Source organism: Tiliqua scincoides, chromosome 2 (assembly GCF_035046505.1).
Source record: "Tiliqua scincoides isolate rTilSci1 chromosome 2, rTilSci1.hap2, whole genome shotgun sequence".
In the NCBI taxonomy this organism is placed as follows: Eukaryota; Metazoa; Chordata; class Lepidosauria; order Squamata; family Scincidae; genus Tiliqua; species Tiliqua scincoides.
In genome coordinates this window covers 99,907,765-99,935,001 of record NC_089822.1, presented here as the reverse complement: position 1 = coordinate 99,935,001, position 27,237 = coordinate 99,907,765, and the positions used below count along the sequence as shown (strand labels likewise).

Genomic DNA, 27,237 nt, shown 5'->3' with positions numbered 1-27,237 from the left:
GCGCTGAAAGTCTCTTAATTGGCTCCTCTGGCCTGGTAATTGGTTCATCACACTGGTAATGCTGGGGAGAGGGTTTCTGGTCTGATCCAAATTGGAATACAGTATTCAGCACAACTCAAGAGAAGTTGCAAGTTCCTCTTTCCCAGCCATCAACCACCCCCCCATCTCCTGACCTTGTGTAGTGTACACACTCTGCTAGGCTTACAAAGTGCTTGGCAACACAGACACTCACGTCTTTCCAGTTTCCTCATCTTCTCCTTGCCAGCTCTCCCTGCATTTTGAAAACTTATCCCTGGCATAGCCTGTTGCGCAAACATACATACATATATAGTGCAAGGAAGGAAAGGAACATTTACCCCCAACAATTTTATCTGATGTTCTTTGCTAAACAGGTCAAGGAAACATCCTCAGAAATTCCTGCATACAGACCACAGCTTCCTGGCTGAGCAGAATCATTTGCCTTTAGAACAAGCATTAGCAATTTCAATTTAAAGATTCTGAAGAATGGAAAACCCATAACATCCTCTATTCCCCCCCCCCGAGTTAATTATTAATTTATAAAAGCAACAAGTGGTAGCAGTCTAACAAAATGCAAAAAGTATCTTATTGCTGGCCAGAGTGAAGTGCTTGCCTCTGTTGCTTCCCCCTTCTGTCCGACTAGAACGGAACCCTTTTATAAGGCCCAGAGCCCTATAAAAGTGCTACTTCCATAGAGAGAACAGGGTAACACCCACTTCCCAAATTACATATACAAATTACTGTACAAATGTACAATGTACAAATTGTACATATACAAATAATACAAATTACAAATTACTCAGTGGTAATAAGCCAGACCTCTAACAAGTGCCTCTCTTTGGACTAGTTCTTATATGCCAAACACACAGCCTAAAAATACGACCATCAGGAGTGACACATGTATTTTGTAGTGTGTGTGTGGGGGGGGGGGGGTTTGCAGGTCCTTCTCAATTCTCTATGCTGCTATCCCACCACTGTGAATTATTGCCCACCACACTCTTTTTCTTTATTTTATTATATTATTGCAGTTATGACCCTGGTGTTCCTTGAAAGCTTAATTAGAGCATCTAAATAAGAAAAATTTCTGTAATAAGAGCATAAGAACCACCCTGCTGGATAAGGCCAAGGGCCCATCAGCTTCTTGTATCTCACACTAGCCCAAAGGAACCCCAGAATCCTTTCAACATATAGGGGGCTCCAATGAGTTGGGTACTCATGAGTTCCTGGGGTATCAAGTCTATGTAGAAAGTATCTCCTGGGTGTGGAGAGAATGGAAAACAATGCAATACAACATGTACTGAATTTAGCTGAACAATTCCGAGCAGGTCATTCAGAAACACAAAATATATATTTCCAACAGGGAAAAGAGTGCAAAGTTCAAGGAAGTTAGCAGAGTGTACCGTCCGAAATTCCATTTGCTATGAGTCTAGATGGAGCTGCCTGGATAAAACATTCCATTCACATTTCTTAAGAACAACAGAATAGTCAATAGCCAACTAGCTAAAGGTACAAGCCACAGGTTTTGCTAATCTACAATAAAATTATGTGGAAGATGCATCAAAAACTCTGACCCTGAATGCATTTTCTCCATTCCATACTTTTCTAGGTCAAAGCTTTTGAGATCTCTGCTTCCCACCGTACATCTTGGTAACCAGATTTGCCCAATAGCTTAGCATTCAGCTATGGAATGCAACCTTGTTTAATTATTTACTGAGGAGGAGAAGAGAAATATTTCTCATTACACCTCTCAGCATGCAAGATTTTTGTACAGGAATTAATTTGGATAGCAATAACACCATTCAACTTTAGCCATACAATTTTATAAGCACTTACAGAGTTTTATCATAAAGGACAGCTTAATATTAATTAATGCACTCACCAAGACTGCAGGATCCATATTTGTAACAGATATATGGGTAATTTTCGCTATTTCCTCTAATCGTATATTTCTAAATCATTTTGCTTGTTGGAAACTGCTTTAGGTTCTTCTGCTAAAAAGAAAGGCAGTATACAGACCCTAAAGATATGGGATGTAGTTCTATGGCTGAAACAAAGCAGATTTGCATCCTACAAGCTGCCAGGATGGGACATGGAAGACCATCCAGGAACCATATGTAAGGTGTTCTGAGCTCTTCAATAAAAGAGGGGACTAGCAATGAAATAAAGGTGCATAGTAAGTTTGCAAAACAAATCACAGTAATGGCTAAATAAGTCTCCAAAAATTTATTTTATTGGAATGATATCAAAGACAATTTGTGTCACTACATTTTCCATCTCCATCTGTTGGAAGAAAATTGAGCCTGGGTTCCCAAAATAGAGTTAGAGAAACCAGATTAAAAAACAAAATGATTGGCAACCTTCAGTCTCGAAAGACTATGGTATAAGCCTGCAGCACCTGGTATTCCCAGGTGGTCTCCCATCCAAGTACTAACCAGGCCTGACCCTGCTTAGCTTCCGAGATCAGACGAGATCAGGCATGTGCAGGGTAACAAAATATTACTGAGAAATACTGACTGAAAATGAAGACACAATTTTCTTCTGAATCTAGCATGGACGAGTGGTAGTAATCAAACTCACATTTAGGCAACAGACTGCAAAAATGAGAGGTAATCCAAGGTAGCACAGTAAATATTTAAATCCCTCCAGTAAATCAATGTCATTGATTTGAAAACTTAGTTTTCATCAACAACTCCCTCCAAAATAAAACCAATGGAAACAAGAGGCACTGGGAGGAAGAGTCAAAAAAGGGCAGTAAAATGATTGGAAACACTGAGATTTAAGAGATTTAGAAGATTAGATCTGTTTACATAGAAAAGTGGTGAGCAGGAAAGGCTACTGCATTATTAAATTGTATTAAAGAGGACAAAACTGAGCATTACAGATTTATTTTTTCTGTAATTCAAGGCTCTCCAAAAAGTTGATGATTGTGTCCGTTTCTGGTGAAGAGCATTGTGTTATTATACAGCATTGCTCTCTAACTGCAATCATGTTGTAGAGAAAGTGTGGCTTCCTCCCTACCACTGAATGAAAAACACTGGACTGATCTGAAAAGAAAAATTTTCCTCTTTGGTTCCTCTGAAAAACATCACATTAATACCACTCCTTGGGAAATTGATTTTATAAACACAGCTGGACCTTGGTATCTGAGGGGAGTCTATTCCCATATTCCACACAGATACCGAAATCTGTAGATAACTGAATCAGCAAGTGAAGGTTATCAGGCAGGTTCAGGAGGTGGGTGGTTGGAGGCCAGGGCTCACTGAGTCTTAGAAATCCTTAGAAATGCACTTCTGGTTTTCACGAAAACCGCAAACACATTTTTAAGGCCTTCTGAGGGTCAGCGATGCTGTGTGTGACCTCCCTGGGCCTCAGATCACCTCCTGGATGCAACTGGAAGACTTCTGGTTGCAACTGGGAGATACAGGTTGGCCCTCCTGACATGGGTCAGGACCCATGTTGCATCAAATCCGTAGATAAGGAGGAACAACCTTTACTAAGTGCTCAAATTGCTATGAGCTGAAGCTAATTTTGCAGCCAAACCCAGCATGTGCACAGCAGCAGTTTTGCTTCTGCCTTACTGAGGAGTAGATGGTGGCTAGCCATGGTAATGTATTTACCACCACCAAGTGATACTATGATGCACAGGAGAGAGGCACATGCCCACTCAAGGCCCTCATATTGAATCTTGCCAGCCCAAGGATAAAATGGAATCTGGGTGGGTGCACTTGTGCACAACTGCCAATGAGATGTGGTCTAGTAAGTGATTGAGAACATAACTACCGAGTTCAAATTTTACTTAGGTGGCTCTTAAGTAAGCTACTCTCTCACAGACTCAATCCCACCTCATGTATAGTACGGGGATAATAAACTGGAGCTCCCTTTTTGTGTTTGGTTAAGAGTTGTAAGATGTACTGAAATAATGTACACAAGGAGCTTTGAATACTGGAAACATACAATATAAATGCTAAGCATTGTGCCTTTAAAATTTTAATCCCATTCGCTATTATTTGAAGTTTTGTTTATATATTTATATCTTCATTCAGATTTCTTACCTGCTCTCTCTCAGAGAAAGGAAAAACCACCATCATTTTAGCACACTAAAATTATAGCTTTTAAAATACAAACTCCAATATATAGAAAGTCCTCAAAGTTGTTGATAAGTTTTTGGAAACTGCAACTTTAAGCAAAACAACTTAAAACTAATTTTACTGTTAGCTAATTGATATACATAAACAAGAGTTATGTTCCTAAAATATATTTCTGGTCATAAAGACATTGCCAAACTTTTGCATGTTATTAAACATGCAAAATAAAGACCAAAACACTTCTAAATATTAAACACTGAAATAACTGAGTTTTCTGGGCCAGAGAAAACACACATAGGTAAGGGGAGAATGCGCAAACTTCACAGACAGTGGTCCTGGCCAGGAATCAATTTTTTTTTCTCATCAATTTTATACGAAAGGACTTGCTGTACACCTCAATATTTTTATGCCTATCCCCCTGCCACCAAAAGAAGAAGTAGCGGCAGCTAAAATTAAACCATTTTGCATCATTTCCAGAAAATGCCAAGATCAGACTTTGGCTAACTTTCAGCAAAAGACATTGTGAGCTAGGCAGCAGACACTAAGAATACTAATGCGCCTTCAGAATTCTTATTTATGCATAAGAGTCACGTTTAAGGAAGATCACCTTGGCAAACTGAAATGTTTACAAAAGAAAATAGGGAAGAAGAGGGTCACTTGGATGTAGATCCTAGGCCATTTAGAGCTCTTTACGGTCAAAATCCAGTGCTTTAAAACTTTGCCAAAAATAAAACCAGAAGCTAATGCACACCATGAAGTACTAATATACTGCACTCCTAGTAAATTACTCTCCAATCAGAGGCATCATCAGTGCCCTCAAAATAGTCTTCAGGGGTAAGACACTTGTACAGAACAATGCAGTAATCTGTCCTAGGTGTTTCAAAAACCTGCCTGGCCTTGTGTTCTTGTCTGGTCATTAGACTAGGGGGGACCCCTGTATCTGCAAATCCCGTATCCACAGATTCACTTATTCACAGATTGGGTCTGCTCCCCTTGCCTCTGGAGTGTCCTCTGAATCCAGCAGTGAAAAGAGTCACTTCTGGTTTCTCTGTGAAACCGGAAGTGACATTTTTAATGTCTTATAAGGCATTTAAAAAGTCACTTCCAGTTCCATGGAGAAACCAGAAGTGACTTTTTTTTTTTACTGCTGGGCTCAGTCTGAGCCTGACAGAAGCCATAGACAGGTGTTTGCAGCCTCTGCTAGGTTCAGAAGCCCCTCTGGAAACAAGGGGAGCAGAGCGGCCCCTGGCATAGGCCAATATAAACAGCAGACAGGAGGGAGGATATGAACCTCTAAGAAAAACTTATATAACAAGAATCACACATTCTGGCATCTTTCTACCAGGTGTTATCAGAACCACTTCTGAAGAGTTCTTCAAGCATACATTATCTTTCACTTATTGAAAGAAATGGTTTCTAAGGAAGATTTATGTACAGTTAGGACACCAAACTAGACAAGTATGCTCTCATCTTGAGTACTAGTTCCTCTGTTTTCAAGTAGATCAGTGATTGCTGAAGCACTAAGCAAAATATTCCATATCATCTTTCCCAGATCTGTAAACTTAGATGTTTTGTTACTGGGGGGGCGGGGGCGGACAAAACAGAGAAGCACACCAAACAATCAAAATGAACACTGATTAGAAGAGTTTTAAATCTACTGCTAACAGCAAAGGATTAATGTCGTCATGAGTTATACAACTGCAGCTACAACAGTAATCACAGCAAATGCGAACTTAAATAGTCTTTTACCTCTAACCACTTTTTCCTTCAAGTAGGAGTACATCAGAGATGATTATCTGAAAAGTGCTCTGTGTTTAGATTCAGCCAGTTTTGCAAGCTGCTATAATTATATAGCTGGGTCATGGCGGTTAGAAGCTAACAACAGCCTTACAAGATAAAGCATAGAAGGAAGCACTTACTTGGAACCATAAAGCTCAGTTTTAACCCTCAGGGTGAACTGAAATTCCTTCTGTAATTAGTACAATATTGCTATATATTCATTGTAACCATTCTAAACTTCCTCTCTCCCCCCCCCCACCTGAGGAACAGGAACAAATCCAGCAACTATCAGTAAACTCTTAAATTCCAACAAAGCAAGGGGGGGGAGGACAACCCACCACAAATAGGAACACTAATTCTAAATTACTTTTTAAAACTATCACGTCTTTTATTAAATTTCCTTTCCTGAAACCTGTACAATCTAAACTTTAAACCCACTAACTACAATATTTTAGATCGGTAGTTCTCACACATTTAGCACCGGGACCCACTTTTTAGAATGAGCATCTGTCAGGATTCACTAGAAGTGATGTCATAACCGGAATTGACATAATCAAGCAGGAATATTTTTAACAATCCTAGGCTGCAATCCTACCCACACTTACCTAGGAGTAAGTCCCATTTACTATCATTGTGAAAAGAATATACACAGTAGTCTGTTAAAAGTACAGATCTGTAACATTTCCCCAAATGCAGTCACATACCATGGTAGCATCATCCAATATATAAAAAATAAAATATTGAAATGAATGGGGACTCACCTGAAATTGGTTCGTGACCTACCTAGTGGATCCCGACCCATAGTTTGAGAAACACTGTTTTAGATTATCAGAAATTTTTCTAATACTTCCTGCACTACCTCGTTACCAGTTTTGGATCCATCCCAATAGAATAATAAGTGAGAATTCAAAGTAAATATAACACTGCAATCTTAATTCCCACCCACCCCCCACCCCCCAGCCAGCACAAGTCACTTGTGCCAGCTGATAGTCATTGCAAACAAACTGTAAAGCACATTCACAATGACTTGGAAGTAGGATAAGAGGAGGTAGGTTTGTGCCAGACCAGACAGACTGGCACAGGGGTGGGAGAGGGCGCAGGTAGGAGGAACAGAGGCAGGGAGGGGGGGTTTCAGGGTGGGGGGAGGGCAGTCTGGGGGCAGATTGGGCCCAAGAGGGGGTGGGGATGGCCACAACAGCACAGGCTGGATCCCAACCCCCATCCCAAGTTGCATTCATTGGGCCATTTGGATCTGTGCCAGCAAAATTGTGCATGAAGATCCAAGTAGCCCCATGGGGTGTCTATCGCACTGCTCAGAGTAAGGGAACTAAAATCCCTGTACTCCAAGTTGCGCCCCGGGCTGCACCAAACCTGCACTGGATACAGCGCAGGCCAGTTGGCCTGCCTGTTCCACTACGTTAGGATTGCACTTCGCCTTCAGAGTTTTGCTCCTTGTAATTTAAGGCAAGGTGTATCATGAGTGCACTAGAGACAGTTTGGTACTGTCCTTCCTGAGAATCTCAGCTTTCCTTTAAAAAAGAAGTTTCTAGTCCTTAATTTTACAAAGACAGGCATCATCCACAGGCTTTCATACTCAACTGAAATCCCAGAAGCTGGAAGGGTGGCTGAATCACGTTTCCAGCAGTTGAGGCAAGGACTTCAGCACCTAGAACTGCTCCTCTCCCGAATGACCAGATTTGTAGAAAATGATAAATTAGGCAAATGTGCTCAATTTACATAATTTGCAGGTGATATAATGCAACTTTTTCATGGTGCAGAATTTTCTTCAGCATGCAATAGATACAGACCTACATAATTTACCAAATGAGGCAATTCTTAATGACATATCCAAGCTGTTCCAATTTTAGTATATGTGCTGCCGAAGCGAGCACGACATATCCAAGCTTTCACAACATGACTGTGTCACACAGTATTCCTGTGCACTTTTCCTTAAAGGGTACAAATTAGTGTGTGGATGACATACATTTGTACCCATAGAAAGTTTGCGTAAGGATAACATAAAGCAGTAGTTCTCAAACTTTTTAGCACTGGGACCCACTTTTTAGAATGACAGTCTGTCAGGACCCACTGGAGTGATGTCATTAACTTGACAGTGATGTTGTAACCGGAAGTGACAACATCAAGCAGGAAAATTTAACACCCTCATACGACAAAACCAAACCAGTTAACTAAGAAAATTAAAAGTTTACAATAAGTTTAAAAATTTATTTAAAATAATGAATCCTCCCAGGTAATTACTGATTTGTTTCAAAAAAATTCCCCAAACATCCCAAAGGTTGCAATCCTATTCATACTTAACCAGGGGAAAACCCCATTGAATATTATTGTTAAAGTATATACATAGTAGCCTGTTCAAAGGACAACTCTGTAACATTTCCCCAAATGCAGTCATATACTATGGTAGCATCAATTCTAATATTTTAAAAATACACATTAAAATGAAGGGGGACCCACCTGAATTTGGCTCACAACTCATCTAGTGGGTCCCGAGCACACTTTGAGAAAGAATGAATAATGTAATCTGATCCAGCAATCAGATATGCTTAGTGCTAAAGAATCATATAAACCAGGTCTGCCACAGAAATACATTTTCTTTTACCCAGTTAAAGTATTATAAAGTAATTGATTCTTCAAATCTCTCAAAGCCAATTGGCAAACTGCCAACTTCCAAAACACAAATGTATTAAATATTTATATCCAATACTGTTTAATTAATCCTACCTTTTTCTCCCAGGCTTTAGTTACAGGACAGAAAATGAACTGCTTTAATGACTGGTGCAGGCAGGGATGGGGTGGCATGGCCGGAACCAGCTGTATAAGTGAACAATGCTGTATGTGGACAGAAATTAAATGCTGAACCTGGTAGTCTCCCTGGTTCCCACTGTATGCATCTCTCAAATAGTCAACAATGCCCCTGTTCCACCCAGCAACCCTGAACAGACACTATTCTGTCACTCGACATATTGTGCAGTCTCCATTAGAAATTTTTGGAGCACAGAAGCCACCATGAGCTAATTAAGCTATGCAACTACATGAAGATATTTCACAACTTTCTTGGGGGTTGTTTTTTTTTTTTTTTGGTTCTCTGATAAAAAGGCAGCCAAACTATGATTTCCTTTTAATCTAGAGGAAAGTATGTTATGAAAACACATACAAAAGTCCAAAAAGAACACACACGTACGCACGCACACTGCAGGGAGCAGTTTGGATTTGTTCTGGGGAAGTCTGTTATTCATTTAAACGTTACTGATAAGATCTCTTGTAAACATAAAACACAATTCATATTACAAGGAGGTGGCTACCAAGAAATCTGTTCAACCTGCCAAATTTAAGCAAACCATTTTAGAAGAAAAATCCTAAGCACTATTTTTTAAACAATTTTTTTTTAGTACTGCACCATATCATTTCAGTTAGGCCGAGAAACTGATACTCTCAACTAGGGCATTTGACTGTCCCATGCACCATACTGAAATATTTTTCCATTTCACAATTAATTGTCAATTCAAGATGCCAGAGCACATTTTAATCTAGTCACTTCCTTGATATTCTAGTTGCCTATACGTAGAGCAGGGCTGCATCTTGTTTTGGACACGTGGCCGCATTCAGTCATGTAGTTTGCCATGTGTATTCTGCGGGTTGTACCACAGTGCTTTTTCTCAACTATTTTCCAAATTGTAGGTCAGATCTCTGACAGTGAAGAGATTTAACTTTTGATAAAGCTTTCTAAAAAGATTGCCCCTCATCAAAGTAGTATCATAACTTTAACACATGGAACTGACTCCCTAAATATTTTTATATCAAATTATATACCTCTCAGTTGAATGGTACTAAACAGTACTGAGATATTTTAAAAATTTCTACCCCACCTTTCCCTTGCCAAGGCAAACACCAAGGCGGTTCAGGATACTACTCCTTTTAGCTCAACATGGCATTTGCTCATTATGGAGACCCTTAAAGATTTTGTCCTTCTATTCTGGACACCCCTTCCATGAGAGGCTCCAAAACATTTTTGGAAAATGGGATGCGAGTGCTTGCGCACCTCACAGAGCAGCAGTGGCGCTTTTCAAAGGGCTATGGCGGAGGGGGCAGGTGAGGCATTGATTTCTTTCATTTCAGGAGAAAAGAGATGTAGACAGGGCCGTTACTAATAGTCTGCAGGCCTGGGCAACGCAACCTTTGTGGAGCCCCCTATTATGGCCCTTTGGTCATGAAAGCATGGGGCTCAGGGTGGCCATCTCAGTTGCCCTAACCAAGGGATGGCTCTGGATGAAGCACTTCATAAAAACTTCAATAAATAAAGCAGCTTCACAAAGGCTACTAATGTGTTTTTTCCCCACTGCTTTAAGCAGCAGTTCCCAAACTTTTTCAACTGATAGCTCCCCTTGACCTACTGAGCCATTGGCCATGACTTCCCATTAGAATTACAAACCTATATGTTGATAGTGGTTTTTTCGTGAAAATTTCATGGCTCCCAAGGGAGGTATGACTCAGTTTGGGAACCAATGAATTTAAGTATCAGAGCAAGTCATGAACCCAGAAGTCCAACTTCCCAACTATTGTCGGTAATGTATCTATCCCTTAAAGGTTCCTCAATTTTGTTTGTTGTTTTAATACCTACATTTGCAACAATACTGTATACAAAAAGTTTTCTGTGTGTGGAAAACTACCACATCAGAGTAAAAAAAAACTAGACTGGAACTTTTTCCATGATAGGATACTTTCTAACTACATGCTGTTCATGTTAACTAGGAGGTAGCCCTCTCTGACATTGGTGGAATTTACTATCAAAGAAGCACACGTAGGATTGCAGTTTAAGCAGAGGGAGTTACCTGAATCCTTTATAAGAACAAACTTACACACATCTATCTCTTCAACAGGCAGTGTGAAGGCATACACATAGGAAGTAGCTAGATGAACCAGAAATATAGCTGCATGTGTTTATTTGCACAATTATATGATTTTAGCACACATTAATTTGGAACAACATCAACCATTAATTCTACTGTCATAGTCACTAAATTGGATCAGGATAAGATCAATTTTCTGCACATTAGAGAACTTTCTCAAAACCATTTAACCAATCAGTCCTAATTCCTTAACTAACATCTCTTCACATAATTGACTGGTAAATCAAAGGGCTTGTTCTTCACATTCTTCCAGGGTGCTTCAAGTAGCAATGCTTGCTTTCAATCACCAAACCTCATAAGGTTTAAAAACAAACTTAATACTTTATTCCAGATCAATGTGTACAGACAACTGTCATTCAGGTCTCTAGCTCTGCATTAATTGACAAAATAGTGAAGGTGTGGCACTGTGGCCTGAACTAATTCCTAGGATATCCAGTGTAAATCAGCTTGTTCTACTGACTATTTTCATATTGCTACATCCTCTCTCTTATAAGAAAGGGGGGAAGAGAAGTAAGTGCTTTACACATAATCTCCAAGGTGAGCAGATCTATTCACAGTTCTCCGGCTTCAAGTGACAGGTTCGGAGACATCTCCTCGAACCCTACAGCACAACATCACCCTCTGTTTCTTAACCAATTCTCCACTATACTCTTATCAACAGGTGGCACAGGATCTATTGCAGTATAACCAGCTACTGACTCTTGTCATATTGCTATGAAGGGCAAATATCTGGGAGCAGAATTCAGACAACTTTCATAATTCACTTTATGCACTTCAGAGCACCATAGAAGATATGGGGGGGGGGGGGAAACCACTCCTGCAAACCCTCAAAGGGTTCCTTTGATAAGTGGCTATCTGTGTAAAGTGGTCTTCTGAAAGCCCTTTCCACAACAAGTAAAATTTGTCCCTGGGACAAGCTGCCTCATAACTGAATGATCCAACCATGGTGATCTTAAATCAGCAAGACATTCCAAAAGCGGAATTCTGAACTCAATTCATTCAGCTCTAAGTGGAAAGTGCAGTAAATCTGCATTGCTAACCCAGAGGCTCACTTTTATTTGGAGATACTCAAATATTTTGCTAGCCTTTCTCTAAAGCTCGCACACCACCTCCCCCCGCCATGCCGGTCCCACTCCTATGCTATAAAATTAAGTGACTGCATTTCCCACGCAGACCCAACCTGTAGTCTATCCCTCCAAGCAGGGGCTCCTACATCACAATGCACCAGTGCAAAGTAATGCTGGCTCCTCACAAACACTGCTTTTTTAAATCAGCAGGCAAATTTGGGAAAAGGAACTTACTCCCAAACTATCCCCCCACCTGACTTTGTCGGCTTTATCCAGAGCTTAGAATTGCATATCCACAAATACAAACTATGGCTCCCTCATAAACCAAAGACTGAAACCTTTATTTGAAGTGGGTCAGCAAACCATGTGGGCAGGAAGTCAGCTATCAGATTGCCCTGAACCACTTGATACCTACAATTCTTAGCCCAACTCCCATTCTCTCATTTTTTCTAGGTTGCTTTTCTGCCATACAGCATTCAAGGCAGTCTAGAAATAATGAAACATTCCATAAAGTTATACTTGAAAATCAAATTAAGACAACTATTGTGTACTGTTAGAATCATCCCATATCCCTAGTAGACTTGGCAATGTTTACAATTAGAGATGTCTTGGAATATGGCCTTAGGGGCTAAAAACATTACATGAAACTGTTCATAAGCAGAGTTAAGGAGCAGTTTTTGACAAAGCATGGTGATCTGCCACTCAAAAGGAAGAAGTAAAAGATTCCAGTGGCCATGCTTAAGTAGATCTTTGGATCTATGTCATGCTACTAGGTTCATAACTAGGCTGTTGGGCTTCATCACACACAACTGCATGTAGAGAGTCCCTTAGTCTTATCCAACATTGTACTATCATGCCACAAAACCTATCCTCCTCCCTTTTCTAAAGCTCCTATCTCACAGGCAACCTGTTGAACTACATGGTCCTAAACCCAAACGTATCTGGGTATTTCAAAAAATAATTTTTTTAGGACTTCACTAATCTCTTTCGAGATAGGAATTCCTGCTTTCTGTAATCCAATGATGAAGGTAGCCTGAAAATAGCAGAGCCTTTAATCAGTATCCTCTGGGCACTTCTTGACCTTGAATGATTTCAGCTTATGCTTCATGTTATACTTTAACATGTTAGACCATGTTATAGCATATATTGATTTATTTTATTATGTAAATTGCTTTGTGAATTATTCCTGCTGAGAAGCGGTATATAAATATTTTTAATAATAATGTTGCTTGTTCAGCTAGTTTCCATACACTTATGCTCCATGCCAAACCAAATTTGTCAGTGCCTGAATGCAGGTTGTATACCTAACAACAGAAAGGCAACTCTGAGGAGATGCCAATTTCCAAAAAGAAATTTAGATGGGAGTAGGAACTTTACTTACTGAAGTTGCTCTTTTCTTCCTGACTAATTTTTTGGGTAGATTAATGAGAGTGTGCTGTCGTTTACTGGATTCCTTGGCCACTAGGCTTGAGAAACTACTGCCAATGATTACGTGTTCAACTTTGGTCAGTCAGGTTATAAAACATACATTGTTGGCATTTGATGGCTCTATATTACTCACTGTAAGCATACATAACAAGCAGTTTAATATTAATATCTAACAAGTATATAAAATTGGAACACTTAACAAGCTTACAGAAGTAGTATAATTTTGTGTTGAGGAATTCCTGGCTCATACCTGTACCTAAGCTTCTGTGAGACACCATCTCTTACCTACCTTCACAATACCCACCTAAGAAATGCAAAAATTATAATTACGGGACAACAGGTAGTTCAGCTGAGGTGTGACTACATCTAGATGACCATCACATCATTTGATCATACATCTCTTGTCCCCAAATTCCATCTCACTCTACGTTCCATTCTGCTGCACAAGAATTCCTCATGAACAAGGAAGCACATTCATTTGAATTTACTTTGTCTCACATAAGACAGACAACAAGAGTAGAGGGTTCTGCACCGACACCTATGACAATAGTTGTTGGATGTTTAGCCAGCATAAGCTATAAGTACAAGAGAGGAGGTGTTACCTTAATGGCTGAGTGGGAGCTGCAAGGTAGGAAGTTCTCCATTTAAATCACGACTCATCCCTATTCATCTACAATATGGAGACATTAATACTGCCCTGCTTTATAGGATTATTTATATTAAGATAATGTATGCAGAGACTGAACACTTGAAATATAGAATATAATTACTGTACTACCATAACATTGTGAAATAAGAGTTCACAGAGTTATTCTCTGGAAGGACATATTTATATCTCTTTTCATGTCACCTCCTTGCAAATTTCAGGAGCAGCATGCCACAACACCACAAATTACATTTTGCTTCGCTAGTCAAACTGAAAGGTCAATTGTTTTTGAAAGAATAGCTCCTGAAGCATTATGGAAGCAGAGAAATATAACAATAATGCACAAGACCTTGCTAAAAAGCAGTGGTTTATGAAGTATGGTTCTAGGAATGCTGAGTTGGCTCCTCATGAGTTTTCAGGAAGTCCTGCATGAGAAGACTGGCAACAGTGAACAACCAGTCTTTTGGGGTAGTTTGTCCACCATACATGCAAAGAGCCACAGCAGAAAAGTGTTAGGTGCGTTCTAGGGTGTGCTCTGTACATGGGGAGCAACTACAAGGTAAAAAGGCCTGGCTAATGGCAGTAACCATTACACATATATTCACCCACTAAGCTCTACTGCTGAGTGGGAATTTCAACTCAAGTCTTTCAGATCAACAATCTAACACCACAACCATGCTGGCAATATGTCACTATAATTAAATCCTTTCTGAATATGAAAATGCCCAGAACCATAGCTTAGAAGATACTGGAAAGTTCACAATTCCACTTTTGCAAAAAAAAATAATTGAAATGGGCACTTTCATGTGGCAGGCACTTGCCACATGAAATGTCTATCATGAACCTGACTCTTTTGAAGCTACTCATCCTGAATTTACTTCCCTGCATACTCTAGGTGTAGTAGCAACAGCAAATCAGGCCAAACAGTCACTAGAAAGAAATTCTAAGCAATTGAGTTAAGTAAAAAGATAAAAAAAATTTCTCCTATCATCTTTCTAAACATACTCCCAAGTACTTTCATACAAGAAAGAAAAGTCCCAAAACACATTGCTTATTAAGGTCAGAAGTCTGACTTGATTTTATGCCAGTGCACGGCTCCTGCTTGCCAAAAATACTCTTCTGGTGTTCTGACTCAACCCATTACATACAAGCAAATAGTTCAAAACCCACCACCAGCTCCAGCTATCACGTTAAAGAGAGCTGTGAGTCACCATCCAACCATCATCTCTTTTTGGTAATTTGTTCTCTCTCACACAAATGAAAACCTAGGAGATATGCATTCTTTTTGTCCAGTTTGCAACTCTCCAGAGCAGTGACTCAGGGTCACTCTTCATTGGTATGCAGGGTGACCATAATATTGGGGCAATTTTCAGATTTTTACCAAGACACCATTCCAGCAAATTCAGCCACTGTATCTTCTAAAAGAAAAAGAAATCCATCACAGCCTACTTCTCTGTTTATAGACAAGAAAAAGTAAGAATCCCAACACATCCTAGCATCCACCAAGGAAAAAAACCCAGGGTGAGACTGTTCTCAGTGGCTCCCTATGGGACACAGTTGAGAGAAGACCAAACCATACAGTCATGGGATCACCTGGGGCAGATTTAGTCCCACCCTGGCAGTGTCTCTTTACACCCTTTACTTTCTCCCATATAAGTGAGCAGCTGCTATTTATTCTTAAGGGGAAAACATGAAACATTTTTGTTGGGGACAAGGCCACCATCATGGTGGTGGGGAACCCCTGCCTCCACTGGCTGGAAAATCGTAAGGGTTACCATTCTACTACATATTTGTCACCTGATGTATGGAAAATTCTATGTAATATTTGGCAGGAACATGCATGAGAGCCCACACTAAGAGAGCTCAGTATAGACTCAGGAACGCAATGAACAGGGATACTATGTCTCTCTGTGCACAGAGTATGTAGAGACACACACTATGAACCTCCCTTCCCATCATAATGATGGCTCTTCCCTTATTGCATTAATAAATCCCATCCTGTGTAGCTAACTACACAGTATGTTATGACTCTAATATACTACATGTAGCAAGCTTGACTATATCTTGCGCCTAGGTTGTCTGAACCCTCAGAGTCAAAGATATCGTGTTTTGTTTCCAGATAACACCCAAAACAAAACTAGCAGTTGTACAGTATTCAATAAATAACACTTTCTCTTCTCTAACTGAACTGTTGAAGTTCTATAAAATGAGGAATTTGGGGGTACAACCACAGAAAGGAAAAGGGTAGGATAAATTAATTGAAATACACCATGTTCAGATGTAGAACAGCATGGGATTGAACACAATCCTGTACAACACTCAATTGCCCTGGCAATTCAGGTTGGGGGGGAATTAAGGCTGATCACACCTAAAACTTCTATCTGTGAATCACCACAGCAGCCTTCTTCCAACAGCAGTCGGGGAAAGGAAGGGGTGCCACCCCACATTTTGAGAGATGGTGCAGTATAGCTGCTAAGAAACCAAGCTGTGAATCAGGACTTCGCTGGTATGAATCTCACCTCTAACATAAATCCACTAGATGGCCTAAGTGGGCAAACCACTCCCTCTCAGTGTCATTTCCGCAGCTGCAATAAAGAGATACTAATTACCTACACGGCTGCTGAAAGGGTTCCATCAAGATACATATGAACCCCTCAGCACACTGAGAAAGCACTCTGCAAATGCTAAGTATCACTATTTTGCCACTGATGTATATCAACTCCATTTATTTTGCTACATAAATTGCTTTAACTTTGTTGAAAAGTACCAATGGAACTACACCCAAGGTAGAAAAGCATCAATGGAACTGCACCCAAGGTTTCAGGCTGTAGGCTATAAGACAAACAATAGGTTTTACAGAGAATTTACAGTGGTTTGAAAGGCACTACCCATAATATTAATAATAATAACTAGGTATTTATATACCACCTTTCTGGTCATCGGATTACTCTTCTGACTTTATTTAAGGCGGTTTATATAGGAATGAGTTTCTAAATCCCTCAAGGGGATTTTTACAATCATAGAGGTTCTCTCTTTCAAGAACCAACAACATTTCAGAATGGATCTTCCTGGTTTGGTCTCACTTCTGGCCTCCAGTTCTCCCACGCAGGCTGACAAGCAGCTCCATCTCTCACATGGAGGGCAGCCAAGACACATCTCACTGGGCTTGTCAGCTGCTTCAAGGTCTAGCCATTCTCAGCTGTTCAGGGAGCTGCCAGTGTCCTCGAACTGGCAACCTTCTGATGTTATCTTCGGGCTAATGGAGGCTCTACCCTCTAGACCAGAACTCCTGCCCATAGTGTACGTTTGTACACACTAACCCTTTTCTTGTGTTCCACAATCAACTCTGAACAACATTTGTGTTCTTTTAACAGAAAACTCTACAAAACCTGTTTCCCACAGCAAGACAAGTACACATGCCACAGGTAATGGCACCTTTGTCAAATGATCTACAACTCTGAAAAACCTGTCAATCTGACCCCCAGTCGCTTTTTAATTGCCCCTTAAAAAGACATTACCCTATGCAAGCATCTCTAAGAATAAGAATACATTCACCAGACCTATACAACTTACCCACCAACTGCACAGTATGGGCTACCAGGCACTTGACAACCCCTGCTCTTGTTTTTCAGTCTCAGAAATGCAGCAAATAATGGGGGAGGAACACAAGATTCCCAAGCACCTGCCAGGTCACACAATACATAGTTGGTAGGCTGCATTCTACCTGATGATGGGCTGTTAGTTGTGCAGGCCTGTTAGATTGAGAGCAGCAGCTCAAGTTCTGAATTCAAGCATATGCACACAGTTGCAAAATTGTCTGAAGGAGATCAGCTAAAAGAGTACAGATCTCATAATAAGACGAACACAAACAGTATATCTAAAGACACGCAGAAGCCAGCTGGGGTAAACCAGTCAGCCATTTACCCAGTTTTTCTAACCATTTCATACAACATCATATGCTTCAGCTGTTTAAAAGGCGACTGAACAGAATTCTCTCAGAATGCTATGTGCCAAATAATAAACACAGATGACTGCTTACCAAGAGGTGAGTTAACTCAGGGCCAAATCACACTCATTGTGCTTCCAACTTTCATTTTTTTTAAAAGACAAGATTGTGGTGCGGGTTAGGGAGCGCAATACTTTTCCCTCATGCTGTAGTCCAAAACACTTTGTGTACCATCTTTGGCAAAAAATCAGCTTCAGGTGAGGGTGATTTAACTCCCCCTCACACTTCACCATGACTGAAATCTGGTCCCCTACCTTATGAAGGCTTTTTTGTTCATTTTAACCCATTTTTGCCTGGCCCACAGGTGTACACATTTGGTCCCTGTCGCATAAATGCAACACTGGGCAGAAATAGCTTAAGAAAGGTGGGTGTTTTTAGCAACACAGTAGCTCACACTGTCCACTTGGAAAGCCAATTGAGAAAGAAGGTCAAAATGTCCCAGTTCCTGGAAAAGATACCAGACAGCCATTTTACCACACATCTCCAGCAGAAGTGTGGGAAACTTCAATTTACCATTTGACAGGATAATACATAATCAAGGTACTCCAGGGCAATACCAGAGTTTATTCTAGAATAATCTGGTCATCTGTATGGTCATCTAGTTACCTGCATCCTCCTCCCAAAGAGTAAGGAGAATTACTACCAATCAGATGCACGTATCTAGCACAATGGTCTCTATATTGTCCTGCTAAGCACTGAGAAAAAATTTACCACACTTCCAGCACAATCAAAGGAATTATCTTCCTCACCTGGGAGGTGAGGAATTATCTTTTTCAAAATTATCTTCCTCACCTGGGAGGAGGAAACACTGGCTGGATTTCTACAAGGTGGGCAAGGATTTCTATATGACCATACATAAGGTTAAGCTCCTGTAGAAATCCAGCCATCAGCATGATGCTGGCAAGTGGGATTTTACTTTGCACCAGACACAGATGTGCGCTTGTCTGCATCCACCCACAGAAAGAGTTTACCACCCACTGACACACTTGCTATGCTCAAATACAACATTAAAACAATTAAGATTTCTTACCTGGAAAGGTATGTGGGTGGGGTGACCCTCTTTTAAGGCACTTGGAACAGAGGACATGCACGGTATAGTACAGGCCTGGCCATTCTTGAAGCAGCACATTCAGTTCTTCCACTAGTGGAGTTATGGCTTGCCAGGCTGTCCATATATTTGGTAGAGATGCATGACTTGCAATAGACAGAGTATCTGGTTGCTGGATGCCTTTGGCAGGCCTGTAACTTACTACAACAGGTACCTTCCCCCTGTACGCATAGATCTGATACTTTCCGTCGGATCGCTGGACCACGTGGTTGTTAATCTGCACACTGTAGCGGGCAAACAACCCAGGTGGAAAGATGAAGGGGAAACTGTACTCAATTTGCAGCTGTTCAGCAACAAAAGACTGACCACCCAGGTTGGTACCATTGATCCATGCCTCTGCATGGGGCATCTCATTTTTCACATAGCAGGGAAACTTGTACCATGCAGTGGCTCCATTCAAGGGTTTTGATTTGGGCTTATTGACACAATAGCAGAGTCCCATCTTTTCCAACAGCTCCAGGATGAGCTGCAGATCCTCTCGGCTCTGGATGTGGGGCTTGAGAAGCAGGCGAATAACATGAGCAGGCAACAATCCGTGAAGCAAAAATCCTTCCACGTAGTGGTTGAGCTGTGTGGCCTTAAGTTCATCCACATGGGCATTACTGAGCAGTTTCTGGAGCAAGACTGTGGCATCCCGCTGACAGAAGACGTTGAGAATGTCAATGAGCCTGGGCAAATTATGGAAAACGTATTCACGCAAGGTGAGATGCTCCTCGAAGTACAGCAGCTTGCCACTCTCGTGCAAGTAGGAAAGGGCACTCTGGAGACGATCCTCAGTCAGTCCTGCCTGCAGGCCAAGGCGAGCCGAGTCCCACCAGCTAAGCCACAGTTGTTGCGCCTGTGGCTGGAAATGAAGTTCCTCCAATACCTGCCAGGACCGGGGAAGCACGCGGTGCAAATTGGGGAAGATGTCTCTGTGCTCAGCCACAGAAAGAAGCTTATCTCGCAAACGGCGCACCTGGCAGCAGTCCCAGCAGCCAATGGGCAACACAGGGGAGAGGATTTGTGGCCGGTGGTTGAGCAAATACTGGAACTGAGCTTTCTTGCGCCGAAGGTTCTTGTCTGACACTCCATAAAAGGCAACATGGGGGCTGGAGCAACGCAGATCAAAATCCTGCCCAAGTGCTTCATCCACCTGTTGAGCCAAACTTTGGAGGCCTTCATAGTCATGTTTCTCCTGCCGAGCAATCTGGCGGTGGATATCCAAGCACTTCTCCTCCACCTCCCGCTCAGCGCACAAGTCTGCATGAGTACCCACCATGCACACCACCGCATGTGGCACCTTTGCTCCCAGCCAGTGAAGGAAATATCCCACTGATGGATAGAAACACTGTGGCACGTAAGTGCTCAAGTTCACAACCAATACGTAGAGGGCACCCGGAGAGAGGAAGAAGGGCTGGATCACATCATAGCTTGGATCGCCTGCCAACTCATACACAATGAAAGTCAGGCCTCTCTCCACATCTGCTGTCCAGTCTGTCACCTCTATGCCTTTGCGGCTGCCTAGCAGCCCTGCTGCTGGTGGAGCTAGAGGCACAATGGGCCTGGACAGGGGATAATAGCCTAAGTGCATTTCCCCATTTACCTTAGGTGATGGGGGTCGTGAGGCATCTTGCTGCTGCTTGGCAGCTAAATGTCCTACCTGGGTCTGCCCAGCAGCTTTGGGGGGAGCATCAAAGAGCACATCGCGCTGCTCAGTGGAGGCACAGCCTAAGTGAGAACATTTCAAGGGCAAAACTGACAGAGGGGAAGCCTCTGGCTGCTCAACAATGGGGCAATGCTTTGGCTGTGCTTTTGGGGACAGAGGCTGGGGAAGATCTCTCAGTGACTGGAAAAAGCACCCCCTGGTTTGGGCTTTCCCAGAATCACTGTTGACTGCAACCAAGGAGGGATCTCTGTGCCCCTGCTCCTCTTCTTCTTCCTCCATGAGACACTTCCTTAACAGAGTTTTCCCTGCATTTTTCAGGCCCATGAGGACTAGCTTGAGCCTGGGCTTAAGGGCAGGCTGGGAGTGGGCCAGTTCCTGCTGGTAAGCAGCAATATAAGGGATGCCCTTCATACAGACCTCATAGGGGGGTTGTATCAGTGGGTTGTCTTTGATCTTCCAGAGGCTGACTCGGCTGAGCTGACCAAACCCTTCTGGCAGGATGGCAATCTGGTTGCCCTGCAGCACCAGCTCCTCCAGGTGATGAAGCTGCACAATGGAGTCGGGCAGGTACCGGATACGGTTGTTGTCCAGCCACAGTGTCCGGAGCTGGGCAAGCTGACAGAGCCCAGCAGGCAGGAGGGTCAGCTGGTTGCGACTCAGGTAGAGTTCCTCCAAGCCAGGCAGCGCCAGCACAGCCGCAGGGAAGTCGGCTAGCAGGTTGGAGGAGAGGTTGAGCATCTTGAGACGCTGCAGGCTGCCAAAGCCAGCGGGCAGGGCTCTGAGGTGGTTTCCGTCCAACATGAGGCTCTCCAGGGCACCCAGCTGGCACAGGCCCTCGGGCAGGGCGACCAGGCCAGTGCCACTGAGCCACAGGATCTTCAGCCGCCGCAGGGAGGAGATGCCCTCGGGCAGGGACTGCAGGAGCCGGTTGCCTGAGCAATCCAGCTCCTCCAAGGCGGCCAGCTCCAGCAGGGCCGGAGGGAAGGAGGGCAGCTGGTTGTGGTCCACGTCCAGGGTGCGCAGCTGCTGCAGGCGGGCCAGGGCCTCCTCGGGCAGGCGGCGCAGGCGGTTGAAGCTCAGGTCCAGCTCCTCCAGCTGCTGCAGCGCGCCCAGGCCCGCGGGCAGCGTCCCCTCGCCCCCTGCGCCCAGCTGGTTGTGGCTGAGGCTGAGCTTGCGGAGCCCGCGCAGGAGCGCCAGCGCCTGGCCGTCGTCGCGCAGGCAGCGCAGCCGGTTGTGGCTGAGGTCGAGCTCGGCCAGGCGGCCCAGGTGCCGGAGGGCGGCGGCGGCGGGCAGCCGCGCCAGGCGGTTCCTGCGCAGCGAGAGGACGCGCAGGCTGCCGCCCACCGCCGCGCACAAGCCCTCGGGCAGCTCCTCCAGGCCGCGCCCGCTCAGGTTCAGCGCCTCCAGGGGCGAGGGCGGCTGGGGGGACTTAGGCTCGGCCTCCGGGCCGCCCTCCTCGCGGGAGCCCAGCTCCAGCTCCAGCTGCCGGAGGTCGCCCCGCAGCTTCCTGGCGCGCAGGGCGGCGTCTCGCCACAGCCGGGCCGCCTCCGCGGCCCGCTCCGTCTCGGCCATCGCCGCTGCCGTCCTAGGGGGCAGCGAGGCGGGGGTCGGCTGGGGCCCGGCCGCCGCCGCCGCCGCCGGGCGTCCCTCTGCAAGCCGGGCCGCGCCGCGCCAACCCGGCGCGGGGCTTGGCCGCGGCGCTCGCCATGGAGGAGGAGGAGGTGCCGCGCTCTGCCTAGTGGAGGCTGAGGGAGCGCGTGGCCGCGGGGAGCTCCCGCTTCCTCCGCCGCCGGAGCATCCTTTCTTCTGGGCGGCCGCTCCCAGCCAGGCGGCGCCGGTGGCTTCCCTCACCGGGACTGGAGCGGAGGAGGAGGCGGCACCGCCCCTCGGTGCGTAACAGCACGCCTGGCCGGAGCCGCCCTTGGAGGGAGAGAGGGCGCGCCAGCCTGGAGCTGCCGCTGCGCTGCTTCCCTGCTGCCGCAGAAGGGCCCACAGAGGCTGCAGTCCTGGCCACACTTTCCTGGGAGTAAGCCCCGTTGGCTATAATGGGACTTCTGAGTAGACACGCATAGGCTTGGGCTCACAATCACCTCACCCATCCGCAACCTCACATCCTCTCTCACAAACACACACCTGCAACCTCGTTCATACAGGGTTTCTTTTATACTTGTTTTGACATTCATTCAGGCTGCAACCCTATTGTGATCTGAGAATAGACAGACAGATCCAATTACACTCACTGGAATTGTTTTTACACCTGAGTAGACACACCTAGAATTGCACTGAGTTGAGTGAGCATCTGCAGACTGCTGAATTTATGAAGAATTTAGGCTGCAATCCTATCTACACTTACCTGAGATTAAGTTCCATAATAGGATTTGCTTCTAAGGAGACTTGCATAGGATTGGGTTCTTAGGGTTCACTCCTATCCAAACTTTCCAGTACTTGTGCAGCTGCAATGCAGCCCCAAGGTAAGGGAGCAAATGTTCCTATACCTTGAAGACACATCTGTGATTGTCACTCCACCACAGGATACAGTGCATGCCCTATTGGTGTGCTGTACCAGCATTGGAAAATTGGATAAGATTTGACCCTTAATCCCTTCAAAAGCATCTTTACTGATGCAATAATAAAACCTGTGGCATTATAGCTGAGATTATAAATTCGCACAGGATCAGATAGTAGTTGGGGAGCACAATCACCTTTAAATAGCATTTGTTTCAGTGGCGGAGGGGATATCCACAACCTTATGTGAACTGGCACCATCATGAGAAAGTTCTTCTGCACAATCCCCACTGAATTGAAATAGGGAAATGATGTGGGGTGCCATACAGTTCTGTCTTGGGACCACTACTGTTCAACATTTTTATATGACAGCTGGTAAAGGGAATGCTTATAAACAGTGGCATAGCCAAGGCAGCAGGGAGAGAACATTGCCCTGGGTACACATCTTGAGGGCACTATGATCCCTCCCCAAAAGAATTCCTCCCAGGTTCATTACTAGGAGTATCACCCCATCAAAGATTGAGCATAGGGGCCCTCTTGCTCAGAGCAACAGGGGAAATAACTCATTACACAGTATCAGATGCTAAAACCTTCACCCCGCTCATAGCAAAGGAAAGACAGGGAGGTACAGTAATTAAAGGGAGGTTTATTATACCATATCCTGCAAATGATATGCAGGATAACTAGACACCATAAAGTTCTATTATTAGCACATTTTGTGTGGATTATTCACATCCACCGTATTTCTTGGTGCTCTGCTCCCACACCACAGGGCCAAATACACTGAATATGTCTCAGTTGTCCCCTACCTAGATCACAGCCAACAGTCCACAGAACCTCATGGGGGGGGGGGGGAGGAAGCATAGCATTGTTAGTTAGATTAATCTGGCTTACTTGCAAGGCAGTGTCCTGTTCTAGGCAGCCTGAGGGCCTGCAAGATGGTGGACAACATCTGAAGATGTTGAAGATCTGAAGCTAAAGCACAACCTACACATATCCACAGAAAACACAGCCCAAACTATCACTGAGTCCTTATATTCCCCAACAGGTCCATATGACTGTCAGAGTCCTGCCCCTCAAACAAAATTACAAGAAATTTAAAGGGACAGTATGCTGCCAAATGTCTTCACATTGTGTCTTTTGTAGTTTTGAAATGGGAGCCTTGAAGAGACCCTAGCACTGGCAGGTTGGTGGGCAGATGTCCAATGTAAACCTAGACATACTACCTTGGAAATTAATCTGTGTTAAATGGGGCTTACTCCCAGGAAAGCGTGCATAGGATTGCAGCCTCAGACGCTCTACCCCAAAAGTCATTGCTGCTACTGCCAAGTTTGGCATCTGGTAACACCCTCAGAACTATGGTAGTCTCTCCCCTGACTACATCCAGTGGAGGCTGTAAGACATCCTGGGGTTTATGTCTGGAGGTCATTATTGGTGGTGGTTTGTGTGTGTGTGTGTGGGGTCACAATCAGATAGGTCTTGGGCTGGCCTGGTCCATCCATGGGGCCAACTGAGGCACAGCCCAATCCTGAGCTGCCCATTGCGCCAGGACTGCCATGGTGACAAAATGGCGGCTGCTGCATCCTGTGCACAACAGGGCAGCCACTGGTGGCTCCTTGGGGGAAGGGGACTTTCATCACCTTCCCCTGGGTAAGACAAGTAGCCCTGTAATGGGGCTAATCAATTCTGCAGCAACTCTTGGGCTGCCATAGAATCAAGAGCCTCTGTGTCCGGCCCACAGCCCAGCTTGAAGGCTCTGGATGCAGTGGAGTGGAGCTTCACTGGTCCTGCTGCATACATCCAAAATACTGTAGATTTAGGGCGTAATCCTATCTTGCGTTCGAACAGGCAAGCCAAGAGGCTTGCGCTGTATCCAGCGCAGGATGGGTGCCCAAAGTGGCTCAGCCAAAGGTAAGGAGAAACTCTTCCCCTTACCTCCAGGTAAGGGAATATAAGGACCCTATGGGTCTTCTCGGACTTGCGCCATCTTCTGAGGTGGCACAAGTCCAAGGAGAGCGAAGCAGCTTGAAGCCACTCCGCACTGCTTGGGAGCAGGGATTGGGATCCGGCATAACAGCCAGATCCCAGCCCTGCCTCCTGCTCCCCCGCCCACCCCCAGGACTGCCCTCCGCCCACCCCAGAACGCCTTCCTCCCGCCTCCTCCCTGCCTCCTCCCCGCCCCCTCAGACCCCTGCGTCAGCCAACCTTGGCCAATGAAACGTTCCTGGGGAAAGCTGCCATGGAGGCTGAATGCAGCCTCTGTGCTCCAGCACACCTCTGCGCACTGGCACAGCTTCCTCCTGAGGAGGCGCAAACATGCTTTACCGCACATTTGCAACCCTCCCATCCCTCCTAAGGGGCTTGCGCCAGCCTAACATGCAGTTAGGATTGTGCTGCACATGGTGTCTTGCCTGCTTGGGATAGTTCAAATGAGTTTTTGCACAGAGCAGTCTCTCCCCCCCACCCCCATCATGGCTAAGCAGATGCCACAGGCTGCGCTGCTAAACACACTTGAGCCGTTCAAGGGACAGATTTAGAAGTGATGAAAAAGGAGAAAGCGTTTCAGCCAGGCCCCCTTCTTGGAACCGAAGGCCTTAACTGCATAATTAGCAGCAGTAATTGGATGCAAGCCCCTTACATGGATAATCTCTTTTTTCACTTTCAGTGATTACTGCAGTTCAAGTTATGCTGACTAGGGACAGGTTTAAACTAGACCCATGTACTTTATTTAAAGCTGTGAGAGAGTTCCTTGAGTATGTCAGTTGGGTGACCAGAATGCTCCTTTGCCTTTAATAGTTGTGTCAATGAGTGAATTTTGGCAGATCTCACTTTTCTCTCCCCTCCATGACAAGCCATACCAGCCAAAATGTCCTATACAACTGTTAGGGGTAAAAGAGTGCCATCCACCTTGGCCTTGCTTTTAAAATGCATTACTTTAAAAGCTGAATTGCAGGCTTTGTTATATGTGGCCTGCTCTGGTTCAGTCTTTTCACCCAGCTGTAATTCTAGAATAAGTGCCTTAAGAATTGGCTCCACATATGCACATTAGCAAAATACATTCAGCAAAGAGGGATCTAAACTGCTGTAACAGAGTATCCAGGAGTGGAACACAATACTTCTTACTCTGGCCTGTGCAGCACAAGCACTTTAAAAATTGCTCTGATTAGCATAGGAGATGGCAGAAGCCTTTATTGCCAGCCACACCAATGGAAGCCCCCTTGGACAGTGATGCACCTCTGGTTGACTGAAGCCCACAAATGGGGCAGGGATGTGGGCAGGGCAGGGAGGAGTTGGCAAGTGCCAAATAGTAAACCCCCTTCAGATAACAGACACACCCCATACACTGACATAATGCTGCATCAGCATTGGAGCTAGTGTAGATCTAAATACATCCACAGAAATACTGTAAACTGAGAGCAAGAAAACACCCAGAACATCCAACACCTGCCATTGTCCCCACCCAATCAGGGGCTCACATCCCCTGGTCTCAGCCCCAGGCCTGTAGGGGCAGGAGAAACATTTGTTACCTGTTAGCTCTTCCTGGTGAGCCACCCTGGGGAGGGACGGGACAGTACTTCAGTGGAAGAGCATCTGCTATGCATGCAGAAGGTCCCAGGTTCAAATCCCATTCCCATTCCTGAGTTCAGATCCCATACTCAGCACTGCTGAGTAGGACAGAGAAAAAATTCTGTCTGAACCCCTGGAGAGCCACTGCCAATCTGTGTGGACAATGCTGGATCAGCGGTCTGCCTAAGTACAAGGCAGGTTCCGAACCTGTTCCTAACAGGTTCCATGCAGTTGTTTTTTTCTTTCAAAACATGGGGCCCCCTGGTCCTGTCAACTTGCAGTAGAATCCCCAGCGCATTTTTAAAATTGCTCTCTTCTTGTTACTACATAATGAAAGTCTAGAAAACTAGCCAAGTTAGCTTGTGGCAGCAAAAGGAACTAAAAGCCCTTGTGACACCTTCAAGACGAACACATATATTGAAACATAATCTTTTCATTAACTAGAGATGCAC

The 27,237-nt window shown here is 44.4% G+C and overlaps 1 protein-coding gene and 1 pseudogene across 1 annotated transcript in view; both read right to left on the bottom strand.

Annotated features, from left to right (window-relative positions):
• MFHAS1 (multifunctional ROCO family signaling regulator 1) overlaps positions 1 to 22,285 on the bottom strand; it is a 32,070-nt gene extending 9,785 nt beyond the window's left edge. Inside the window, exon 1 of the mRNA XM_066618303.1 lies at positions 18,988 to 22,285. Within this exon, the coding sequence (XP_066474400.1) occupies positions 18,988 to 22,285 (3,298 nt within the window). The remainder of the gene's footprint in view (positions 1 to 18,987) is intronic.
• Positions 2,402 to 2,522, bottom strand: LOC136643456 (5S ribosomal RNA; annotated as a pseudogene).
• Positions 22,286 to 27,237: the final 4,952 nt, after the last annotated feature.